Raw genomic sequence first — 12843 nt, 5'->3', positions numbered from 1 at the left:
ACTTGGGGGACTGAGATTGAGACCCAGAGCTAAATCTCAGTTTTCTTACGTGTAAGACGGTAATAATACAATCATCATCAGACAGTTGTTTTAAAAAAAGTGTGGAATAAAATGTCAGATACAGTAGTAAGAACAAAAAAGGATAATTGTGCTTTGAACATTAATAATTAAATGTTGCTGGTGTTAGTAAGTGTTCAGCAAAGGTTTCCTATCAGGTTATCTAGTAATTAACATGAAGAATAAACCAAGTGGTCAACTGTTAAGTGCAAGGAAACAAACTGTAACTTACATGAAGTTATCGATTGATTAATTGGAAATGTCTTCAGTGCAAATCTTTAGACTGATGTGAAAGCTAAAAAAAAGGTCTACACTAAAGAAAATATTTGGGGAATTTTTTAAAAGTAAAATGCTGGAAAATAAAAACTAAAGTGTTAATTGTTAGGCTTTTATCAATGTATTAGTTATAGCTCTTAGGTGTTTGGTCTGTTTTGTGACAACAGTATAAAAGAAAAACTGAAACTTAGCTTTGATTTGTTCTGCTTAGATTTGTTAGCTTAGATTTGATCTGTTCTGTTTTGATAATGTGCTTTATTAAGGACATGACACAGTTTACCTGCAGTTCGGTATTGTGACACCTACTGAGTTCATGTTCATGTTTGTCTCCTGGCTTGAATAGGAAGGAAACATGCCTCTAGAAGACTTACTGGCATTCTATGGCTATGAACCTACAATTCCAGCCGTTGCAAATTCCAGTGCAAATAGTTCCCCGAGTGAACTGGCAGATGAACTACCAGACATGACACTAGACAAAGTAAGTACAAGCATTTAAAAGAAAAATTCAGAATCTATTACCATTGACTGTTTTTATTAGAGTTTCTTTCGTTTAAAGCATTTTATAATTCTGAAATGTAAACTTCTTGTTGACCCATTGCTCTTATCATTTTGGTGACTGATTTAAACATTGGCTTTGATCACACTATTTTAAGAGTATTAGTAGCTTTGTGATACTTCGCATGCCTGAATATTCTCCCATAATTTTTTCATCTTTCCTGTGTAGACACATTGTATCTAAACTTAGATTTTGCCTTAACTTCTTTTTATCCTGTAAACACATAAAAGCATTGATTAATAAATCCCCCAGAAGCCTTCAAACCAAGCTGGCTTAGGCGTGGAGTGATTGGAGAGAAGTTCTCTTTTCTTGGCTCTGGGAGTGACAGCGGCTGCAGCAGCCAAGGCCACGGTGATCCATCTCTAACATAGGCTGGTTGTGGGGAGGCCTTGTCCCTGCTGAGGAAAATTCTCACAGCCACAGTCTCTGCTAACAGATCCCTGGAAACCTTTCCTTCCCTTTCAGATCTGAGGCAGGGAGAGGAATCCACATCTTGGAACCTCTTTTTGTGAGTTATGTTGTTCCCACTTATTAGTCAATATGATATTAATGTACCACAGACCTTAATGACTGTAGTCATTCAAGTATTTATTGAGTGCCTACTATGTACTAGGCACAAGGATGACTATACATTTACATAAAAATGAATTCAAACATGCTGCTTTTAAAGTTATGTCACTAGTCAGAGCTATTCATTGGTTGGACTTTTTAAATTGTTGGAATAGTGGAGTTTGGAGGCATTTTTTCAGTTTTATTTATTATTGGCAGAAAGTGAGTATTGTTAACCATTTAGAAGTCAGATTATTTTTGTTGTAAATTCAGTAAAAATTAGCCTACAGCTTTAGGAAAACTCTGCATACCCTAAAATTAGGCAATTGTTTAAGTGTATAGTTGCACTTATTTACTAGTATATTAAATATTACCTATAATTAAATATTAAATGTCATTAAATATTTGTGTACATGAAGTAAATTATTAGGAGAATTTCACAATTACTTCTCTTAAAACTAAGGGGGCTTCAGCTAGTTCTTAATTGTATTATGTTATAAAAAGATATTTTCCTTAATTGATGAGATGTAATCATTTCTAACTCTGGCACTGCCTTCCTATTCTTCCAGGAGGAAATAGCAAAAGACTTGTTGTCAGGTGATGATGAGGAAACTCAGTCTTCTGCAGATGATCTGACACCATCTGTGACTTCCCATGAGACTTCCGATTTCTTCCCTAGGCCTTTACGATGTAAGAAACTCAATTATTACTGATTAGTAGTAGCATTGATAGTATGTGCTAAGTACTTTATGTTAGAATATTCTAAATGTTTTATATAGTTGAGATAAATCCTATTGTAATTTAAACTGAACAAGATTACAGCCTTTTTATTGGGCTAGAGTTGAACTAATATACCATTTAAAAATTGAAACATTCACTTAGTTTTGCAAGGCTGTTTTCTTTTCTAAGGCTCATCTGTTGATATGGTAACCAGTCTTAGTTAGATCATGAAATTTTATAGACATTTTTAGGATTTCTTTTAAAATGCCCTTGCTCTCCCGGTTTTGAAAATTTATCAATGCTCAAAAAATATTTTTAATGATTCATTTAATTCTTTTTTTCCCTATTCTTGGTGTTACTCCTTTATGTTTATATTACTATATTAAAAAGGCTTTGAACTGAAATAATTTCTTATATGTAATCTCGCTTATTTTTTTTTGAGGTATTTTTAAGGTAGAAGAACCATTTAACATGTTCAAATACACATGCAGTTATGTGTGTGCAAAAATAATTTTGATGGACTTAATGTGCAGCTGCTGTGTATATCTCTTTCTGGATTAGTGTAATCAGAATTCTAGTGCTTTACTTTCTTTTTAAGGTAACCACAGTGGTTTCCTTTTAACTCCCAAACCATTTAACAGTACACCATAATAATTATAAGGATACTATATACTTTATTAGAGCTTTTAGAGTCTTGTTTTGACTAATGTCAATTTTAAGCATAGTGCAGGAGGTTTAGTATATTTATGCTGATCTCATTTATTCCACAAGTTTTTATAAAATATTAAATAATAGGCATTCTCCCAGATGCTACAAAAATAAGCAATAAAAACCTTTTTAATTTTCTTCTTTTAAGCAAATACTACATGTGATGGTGATAAGGAATCCGAAGTTGAAGATGTTGAAACAGACAGTGGTAACTCTCCTGAAGATTTGAGGAAAGTAAGTTGAGTTACCATGATAATCTAGTAGACCATTTAGATTAAAGTGGCCTTTAAAAACATTTCTGAAATGATTTATGATAATTTTGTTGTTACAAGATAAAGTTTCTTTTGACTTATAGAACCTGATTAATGAGTTTGGGACCTTTGTTTCAGTATTTATTTTTATAAGAAGTTATTTTTACTTCTCCATTTTCCTGTAGGAAATAATGATTGGTTTACAGTATCAGGCAGAGATTCCCCCATATCTTGGAGAATATGATGGTAGTGAAAAAGGTAAGGAAAACTTTTGATTTTGATGTTTGGTAGACCAAAGTTATCACTTAAAATGGTTATTTAAATATCTGATAATATATCAACCTTGACAATATAGTTTGGGGTCAGGGAAACTTCCAGACTCAGAATATTTAGGCCTGACTTAGGAAAAATGTGTCAAAATTAACCATGAGACTCAGACTCCATGAGACGTGTTGTAAGAGCCTCCCCAGCGCGCGTGCGCGCACACACACAAACACACACACAGAGGTATGTGTGTGTGTATATATGTATATAACTGTTAGCCAGTGTGCTCAGTGCCTGTTAAAATAGTGGAGAGCCTTCTAAGGTGCAATATCTTGGTCTACATCCTGCTTTAATAAAAGTAGAATTTCCTCTCTGAGGTAATGAGAATGTTAAGGGTATAATCCTGTGGAAAGAAGACTCTTGAGGGAAAAAGAGACTAGAAGAAATTCTCCTGCCCCAGCCCTGGAAGAGCAGGAGGTGGAATGTAAAGGTTCTGTTGGTTTTGCTGTACACTCCTACTTACGTGTAATTAGTTTTTCTTCACATTTTTGGTAGATTCCAACTATAGTTGGTTCTGATAGTATGGAGGGGACAAGGTTGTGGGAAGTAAAAATACAGGTACACCATCTTAGCTGAACTCAGGAACCAAGTACATTTGGAATATTTCCATAGGCATTTGGCCTTTTCCACGAGTTGATTTGTCCCGGGGCAAAAGCAGCACAGCCAGCACAACACTTCCTAAATACATCTTTCTTCCATACCAGGTCACCCCTATTTAAAGGAGGGGAGGACTGGCTACCCTGGGGTTGTTAGCCTTGGCAGCCACTAGCAATGCTGTTTTCCTAAAACTGCTTTCAAAGTGATGGAAGCCAATTGTCTCAGTGGAAGCAAACCATAGCTGATAGTCTTCAGATGTGATGGCCTCACACATACACATATCCCACCCAAATGCCACACATGCCCTTGGAGCCAAGTACATGCTCAGCAGCTACAGGTCCTTAGGGCAGACATAATGGAGGTGATCTCTCAGTTCTGCAAATCAGAGGGGAAGGTATACATTCTCTATCTTTTGAGGGAATAAATCCAAACTATTTTACCTATTTTCAGTTGTGACCAAAGAGCAAAGAAAGTTCCAGGAACTTCTCTAAAAAGTCAGTCTTATTGTTTCACAGGCACACTTTAGTTTTAACTTTCCTGCTAACTGAGTATGATAATACCTGCCTCATACAGTTGTGAGCATAATGCACTTATCACAGTCCTTGGTACATGGTGATGTCTCAATAAATTTGTGTTAGCTATATTTAGTATTTATTATACACTTGAAGAATGGATTGCACTTGAAGCACTGGGCTAAATACTTGGGCCATCCATATTACTTTATTATGTAACGCAGAAGCTTTGAGTAAAGTGATAGAGTGCATTAGTATAAACTTGTGCAAAATATAAACTTAGTGACATTCTGTTCCTTAGTATCAGTCTTTTAAAGAGAGTGTGGAAAGTTTACTTCTCCAACTATTTGCTTTTCTTTTCAAAAACCTCCCTAGGGATGTTCAATTAATCTGCTTCCTCCTTTAAATACAAATACTCTTGTGGAGAGGATGTTAGTAAAGGAGAAGTATGCCTTTCTTTGATATTTCATTATTACCAGATAGTTTGGTTTTTATGTGGTTTTGTTTGTTTATTTTCTTTGTTTGCAATTTTTAACCTCTAGAAATTTCATAGAGCTGTTTAGGGAATTCAAGAGAAAATTCTAACAAGGTTATTAGAGAATTTACACAGGTTATTTTTACCCCTTCATTAGAAGAGTATAAGATACCAATAGGAGGTTTTCCATTAGATTTTACTAGGTATGGAAAGCCTTCTAATCCGTAAATCCGACCACCAAACAAGCCACTTGTTGTGGCCACCAGAACCCTTGGCCTATAATAAAATTTTAAACAAGTTCTTAAACTAGTGAAAGGCTCTACTTGCCAGATAATCAAATTACTGGTGTCCTCAAAGTTACTTACTTGTCCCAGTGTAATAGCCTATCAAGAGGACAAAGAACTGTTTGTGTACATCTTTGAATGTGTTTACTATTTTTAATGTGCTAATGGAATTTTCTTTATCAGTGTATGAAAATGAAGACCAGTTACTTTGGCGTCCTGACGTGGTTTTGGAGAGCAAAGTTAGGGAGTACCTTGTTGAGACCTCATTAAGAACTGGAAATGAAAAAATTATGGATAGGATTTCTGCAGGAACGCATACAAGGGACAATGAACAGGTATACTTCAACTGCTTCTGTTGAAACAGCAGCCAACTTACAGTATCTTCTTGGTTTCTTATGTTTGATTTAAATATTTCTTACATGTGAATTGGATATCTTTTCGGACAGATTTTTAAAATTTGCAAAGTAGTGGTTTAAAAAAACGTAATCTCAAATCCTAGAGGTAACCTAATTTTACATAGTTTCATGTCTTCTGGTCTTTTTTCTATACAGATACACGTATCTTACTTTAGATACCATTTTATATCCTTTTAATCATTTAATTGTATTTTCCTGTGCCATTGAGATTCTTTAGTACCTCATTCTTGATGACTATATTTCTTCTTAGACTTGTAATTACTTCTTTAAACATGCTCTGTGGTTGGACTTTTAGATTTTATGATAAATATATTCTTTGAATTATTCTTGAACTTCAGTCAGGAAGTGATTAAAGGTAGTGTTTATTAAGACAGTATGAATTTGATGTAGGAGCATTTGCTAAGCACTCGTGTACCTGTAGATGCAGAACAGTCTCCTGATCACATCTGGGATGGGGGGTGGGAGAATTGCCTATTAACAGACTTTTGAATGCCCCTAGTTTTGCTCCTCTCATATGCTTTTTTCACTCTGTATCCCAAATCTGTGTGATCCTGACAAATGAATACCCAGAGATAGGTAGACTCAAAGTTGAATTCCCAAATAACACAGAGAAATCATATTAGCTGAACTTCAAAGTAGTTTTATCAGCTGTCGAAAAGAAATCCCATTGGGTTTTTGTATTGATATTTCATTAAGTCTATAAATTAATTTTGGAAGAATTAGTACTTTTACTGCATTAAACCTTTCTACTTCAAGAACATTATCTGACTCAATTTATTTGACTTTTTTATATCACTCAAATGTTTTTGTTTTTTTGAACATCACACGCATCTTATTAACTTATTGATTTTGTGTGTGTATTTAATGTTATTGTAAAGGGGATCTCTATTATATTTGTAATTGTATATTGATGTAGAAAAATAGCAATTTTTTAAAAATTTTATTTCAAGCTATTGAAACTTTGATTTTTCATTTGTTTCTGTTAGGTTTTCTACTTTTTAAAAATGTATTAATATTATTTTTGTTTTATACATCATAATTATATACATTTATGGGATGGGGTGATTTTTCTGGCTTTAAAGTCTTATTATACTTTTGTTCCTTACTCTTATTCCTATTTTATGTCTTAATAATTAGGCATAACTCTCAGAGACCTTTGGTATTAATCATGATTTTGGGCCTGATTTTGGTAGAAGTAATAAATCTAAGGTTTTTACATTAAGGATAATACTGGCCCTTAGTCAGTATAAACTATCTGTAGTATAGCAAGGTAGTATCCACTATTTATAACTATTATAGTTTTTGTCATTTTTTTTTTTTTTGAGACAGAGTCTCACTGTGTTGCCCGGGCTAGAGTGCCGTGGCGTCGTCTTAGCTCACAGCAACCTCAAACTCCTGGGCTCAAGCGATCCTCCTGCCTCAGCCTCCCGAGTAGCTGGGACTACAGGCATGCGCTATATATTTTTAGTTGTCCAATTAATTTCTTTCTATTTTTAGTAGAGACGGGGTCTCGCTCTTGCTCAGGCTGGTTTCGAACTCCTGAGCTCCAAAAATCCTCCCGCCTTGGCCTCCCAGAGAGCTAGGATTACAGGCGTGAGCCACCGCGCCCGGCCAGTTTTTGTCTTTTTAGTTAGAAATAGATATTGATTTGTCAGTTGCTTTTTCAGCAGCTGTTGAGTTTTTTTAATTGACATAATTATACATATTTATGAAGTACTTAGTGATATTTCAGTACATATAATGTATAGTGAGTGATCAGATCAAGGTAATTAGCATAGAGATGATTGTTTTTTAATGTAGCCTATTCATGTATTAAAAGTTTTTCTAATAATAAACCATCCTCACCTTCCTTGAAACTTACTTGTGCAGGTAGATTATTTAACTTTTGATTGAATTTTGTTATTGCTACTTACTATGTTCATAATTACAAACAACTTTAATAGGAAGAAATTCTAATTGAAAAAAATGATACCTTTTGTAGTAGATAGAAATAGCTGAGACCATTATAAACCCAGTCACTAAAGTACCAGTGCTACCATTCCAGGCCTGCTTTGTTCCTTTTTATTAAAACTTTAAAAGATAGGGAGGAAGTGACATCAAGAGACAAGCCATAGTTCTAATTTTTCCCAACTAGAAAAAGTCATCTAAAATAGGGGTATGTCTCAGCTCAGAAGGCCTAGCAATTAGAAGAAAAAAGAGTCAAGAATGATACAGGTAGGTGTATTCTGAGAATTAGAGTAAGAATGAACAAACCGAAGTAGTACCAGAGTCAGTCTGCAGGATAGTTATATAAACTATATATAACTAGTTATATAAACTATATGTAACTATGGGCAAACATACCCTCGAATTTCCTGAAATTAGGGAGCATTTCAGCCAGTATTTGTCAAGACTCTACCTGTTTTTTTAAATGCTGTTAGGTATGAACTTACAGCAATTTTTACTGGATGTTTTATTCCCTCTCTCTCTCCTAGGCATTATATGAACTTCTCAAGTGTAACCACAATATAAAGGAAGCAATCGAAAGGTACTGCTGCAATGGAAAAACATCTCAAGGTAAGAAACACTTGAGTTCAAGAGAGAGAAATGACAAAGGATGGTCATTTCAATATTTAAGCAAAATACTGTAAGGAACAGAGCAATCCTGTAACATTTTTATAAAATCTCTGTTCTTCATAGCAAATAATTTTTTCCTTTTCTTGCCCTCTATTTTTTGACATACCAGAGATTGTTCAAATACAAATTAGTTACCCCCGTCACCTCCACTTTCTTGAAGAAATAGTTACAGAACAAAGCAGACCCCAGAGATGACAATAATCCAAAGTAATTAAAAAGAATGGTTTTATAAATTCATTGAAAAAAAAGTTGGTTTTTTTAAAAACCAGACAGGAAATGAAAAGGAGATTAAGGATTTTAAAAAATAACATGTATAATATATTCCATTGAATTTATTGCAAGAACTGTATTTTTAGTAATCATGTAGTAACATTTTTACAGTGCTTAGGTTTTGTTTTGTGTGTGTCAAGGAAAATAGTTAACTTTTATTTCAGTATTTTTTTGTCATTATATAAATGGATTGCATGCACCATAGCTTTCATTAAGTAGATACAGAGTGAAAATAATACTTAATAATATTATATAAATAGCTTGGAAAATATAAAAGCTGAAAATAGTACATTTAAACTTGTACATTGAGTTAGTCTATTGAATACTTCCCTTATGAAAGCTGCTTCCTTGAAAAAATTATTTTAAGCTCTCAAAACTCTCAAAAACTAAATACTGGTTTCTTCAAACTATTTTTTTCACCTTTATTGTGGCTAATTAATGGCTTTGGGGACCTGGTCCCCAGTATCATTGAGTGAGACACTTCAGAGATAAAGGGGAATAATAAGCAAACTCTTAAGTCTAGGCTATGACCCTGTGAGTACCTTCTAGGTCTCTACCCCAAGTAGATTTTGAATTTGCCAACATTAACATCTCCTGGGAAGTTCAATGGGATTTAATGTTTTGAGAGCATGGACTGTTTCTTATTCCCTTTAGATTTCCAGAGTGTGGCACTCCAACTTTAAATAAATATGTGTTGATTATACTTTATTTATGGCCTCTAATTAAAGAACTTAATGGTTTTGATGTAAGACCAAAATACAGCTTTTTTTCCCCATAAAGGAAATAGCCCTTTTTTCTAATTTTAAAATATATGTGCTTATTGTAAAACATTTTTTAAAAAATCAGAAAAACAAGCATAAGTTAAAGAAAAACATTAAATTCTTATAATGCAGAGGAAAAAACCTAATGTTTATATATATTTTTGTATTCTAGGCTTACTGATAAGATTTAGAATATGCATACTTTTGGTGATCCTAACAGAAATCTACATACAGAATTTGTGTGTGTGTGTGTGAGAGAGAGAGAGAGAAAAAGAGAGAGAGAGTGTGTATGTGTTTATGGCCTTTTACAGGGAAAACATTGAAAATAAATCAGTGATTCTCATAAAAGAGTTCTGAGGACAATGAATTTTGTCTTAAATTACTTTTTAGAAGGAATGACTGCATGGACAGAAGAAGAATGCCGAAGCTTTGAACATGCACTCATGCTTTTTGGAAAAGATTTTCATCTTATACAGAAGAATAAGGTAAGTTAAGCAAATTAGTACAGAGAAATTGCTTACTAACTACAGTGAATGTAAGCAACTAATTTGTAAGTCACTTGAGTAGGAAAAATAGCAATAACTTGTTAATATTCCCCTGCCATTAACATCTCATACATCACTATAAACGTTAACTGGAATTTACTCACACATGCCACGGGCTGCTCATGGGATGGCTGAGAGTATATTCACATATCTTTTCACATAAACAGTTGTAATATTCTACTCAAAGAAAATGGATTCATGATATTTTTCAGGAAGGTTCTTACTCTTTTATGTTTTTCCTTTCATTTCTTTCCAAGCTATTCAGAGGTTTGTGGCCTCAAAAATTTCTTATCAGCAGTGAAAACTGCAATTGCTGAAAGAAGAAACATTGTTACTAAAAGCAACTAAAAAATATATTCTAGCAACAGCAAATGCTGGCAAGGATGTGGAGCAACAGGAACTTAGGGGCATTGCTGGTGGGAATGCAAAATGGTATAGCCACTTTGGAAGACAGTTTGGCAGTTTCTTATAAAACTAAACAAACTCTTACCATATGATTTAGCAATCCTGCTCCTTGGTATTTACCCAAATGAGTTGAAAACTTATGTCCACACAAAACGTGCACACAGTGTTTATAGCCGCTTTAATCATAATTGCCAAAACTTGGAAGGAACCAATATGTCCTTTGAGGTGAGTGGATAAATAAACTGTGGCACATCTAGACACTGGCCTATTATTCAGTGCTTAAAAAAAAATGAGCTATGAAGCCACAAAGAGACATGAGAAATCTTAAATGCATATTACTAAGTGAAAGAAGCCAATCTGAAAAGGCTACAACTATATGACATTCTGGAAAAGGTGAAAACTACAGAGACAATAAAAAGATCACTGGTTCCCAGGGATTTAGAGGTAGGAGGGAGGGATGCATAGGTGGAACACAGAGGATCTTAAGGGCAGTGAAACTATCCCGTATGATACTATAGTGGTGGATACATCTCATTATACATTTGTCAAAACCCATAGAATGTACATCAAGAGTGAACCCAGATGTAAACCATGGACTTTGGGTGATGACGTGTCAGTGTAGGTTCATTGATTTTAACAAGAGTACCGCTCTGGTGTGCAGGTGTTGACAGTGGGGGAAGTTATGCATGTGCGGGAGTGGGAGGGACATGGGAACTGTCTGTCCTTTCTGCTCAATTTTGCTGTGGACCTAAAACTACTCTATAAAGTCTATTTAAAAATACATATTTTTTTCTCCTAATAATATGGGATAGTTAAGTCTTATTAAAATATTCTTTTTTATTATCTCTCTTCATCCTCAAGGAAGGCAGTGTTCCGAAGCATTTAGGTGGATAGGTCAATATTTATGCCTTTAAAAAAATTAATAGACTTTATTTTTTAGAGCAGTTTTAGGCTTACAGCAAAATTTAACAGAAAGTACAAAGTTTACATATATCCCCTCCACCTCTATAGTTTCCCCTATTATTAACATTTTTGTTAATATGGTACATTTTGTTATAATTAATGAGCTGGTATTGATACCTTATGATTAATTAAAGTCCATAGTTTACATTAGGTTCACTCTTTTTATTGTACAGTATGTGATTTTTTTTTAAAAAAGCATATTTTTCTATGGCCAGGTGTGGTAAAGGAAGACTGAGGTGGGAGGTCGGAGGATTACTTGAGTCCAGGAATTTAAGACCAGCCTGGGCAGCTCCATCTCTACAAAAAATGAGACCCCGTCTTTACAAAAAGTTTAAAGGTCTCTACAAAAAGTTTAAAAACTAGCCAGATGTGGTGGTGTGTGCCTGTAGTCCTAGCTACTTAGCCCTAGCTACGTGGAAGGCTAAGGCAGGAGGGCATCACTTGAGCCCAAGAGCTTGAGGCTACACTGAACTATGGTTGTGCTACTGCACTCCAGGTTGGGTGACAGAGTGAGACCCTGTCTCTTTAAAATATATACATATATAAATATTTTTTTCTTTTTTATTTCTTTTCACAGGTATTAATCCCTAAGAGTCAATATGTTTTGACAAATGTGTAAGGATGTGTATCCACCATTACACTATCATTCGGAATAATTTCACTGACCTAAAAAATCCCATGTTTCACCTATTCTTCCCTCCCCACCACCTCACTCACAACCTCTAGCAACCAAGGATCTTTTTACTGTCTCTATACTTTTGCCATTAAAGAATGTCGTATAGTTGGAATCATACAACGTGTAGCCTTTGCAGATTGGCTTCTTTGACTTAGCAATATGCATTTAAGTTTCCTCCCCTTTTTTGAGGCTTGATAGCTCACTCCTTTTTATCACCGAATAGTATTACATTATATGGATATACCTATTTGTTTATTCATTCACATATTAGAGGATATCTTGGTTGCTTCCAAGTTTTGGCAGTTATTAAAGCTGCTGCAAGCATTTGTTTGCAGATTTTTGTGGACATAAGTTTTCAACTCCATTTGATTAAATGCCAAGGAGCAGGGATTGCTGGATGGAATGGTAAAAGTATGTTTACTTTTGTATGAAACTGCTAAACTGTCTTCCAAAGTGGCTATACCATTTTGTGTTCCCACCAGCAATGAATGAGAGTTCTCTTACTCCACATCTTCACCAGCATTTGGTGGTGTCATTGTTTTTGGATTTTCACCATTCTAAAAGTTTTTAATGGCATCTTTTTGTTGTTTTAATTTGCAGTTCTGATGATGTATGATGTTAAGCGTCTTTTATGCTTATTGGCTATTTGTGTATCTTTTTTCAGGTGTCCCTTCAGATCTTTTGCCCTTAATTGAGTGGCTTGTATTCTTATTGTTGAGTTTGAAGAGTTATTTATATTTTTGGATTATAGTCCTTTATCAGATTTGTTTTTTGCAAATATTTTCTCCCAGTTTGAGGCTTTTTATTCCCTTAACATTCGTCATTTGCAGAGTAAAAGTTTTTAATTTTAATGATGTCCACTTTATAGTTTTTTTGAATTGT

At 34.3% G+C, this 12843-nt stretch overlaps 1 protein-coding gene across 3 annotated transcripts in view; it reads left to right on the top strand.

The window, feature by feature from the left end:
• MIER3 (mesoderm induction early response 1, family member 3) overlaps positions 1-12843 on the top strand; it is a 31935-nt gene that overhangs the window by 12502 nt on the left and 6590 nt on the right. For 2 of the 3 annotated variants that reach the window (XM_012655313.1, XM_012655312.1), the window contains exons 4-10: positions 677-811; positions 2008-2128; positions 3015-3100; positions 3303-3375; positions 5493-5644; positions 8200-8281; positions 9763-9857. In XM_012655313.1, the coding sequence (XP_012510767.1) occupies positions 677-811; positions 2008-2128; positions 3015-3100; positions 3303-3375; positions 5493-5644; positions 8200-8281; positions 9763-9857 (744 nt within the window). The remainder of the gene's footprint in view (positions 1-676; positions 812-2007; positions 2129-3014; positions 3101-3302; positions 3376-5492; positions 5645-8199; positions 8282-9762; positions 9858-12843) is intronic. The other variant, XM_012655314.1, reaches the window with a different exon arrangement.

This window comes from Propithecus coquereli, unplaced genomic scaffold (genome assembly GCF_000956105.1).
Source record: "Propithecus coquereli isolate 6110/MARCELLA unplaced genomic scaffold, Pcoq_1.0 Scaffold47, whole genome shotgun sequence".
NCBI lineage: Eukaryota > Metazoa > Chordata > Mammalia > Primates > Indriidae > Propithecus > Propithecus coquereli.
Note: the sequence above shows the minus strand (reverse complement) of the source record. Positions and strands in the feature narration are given on the sequence as shown.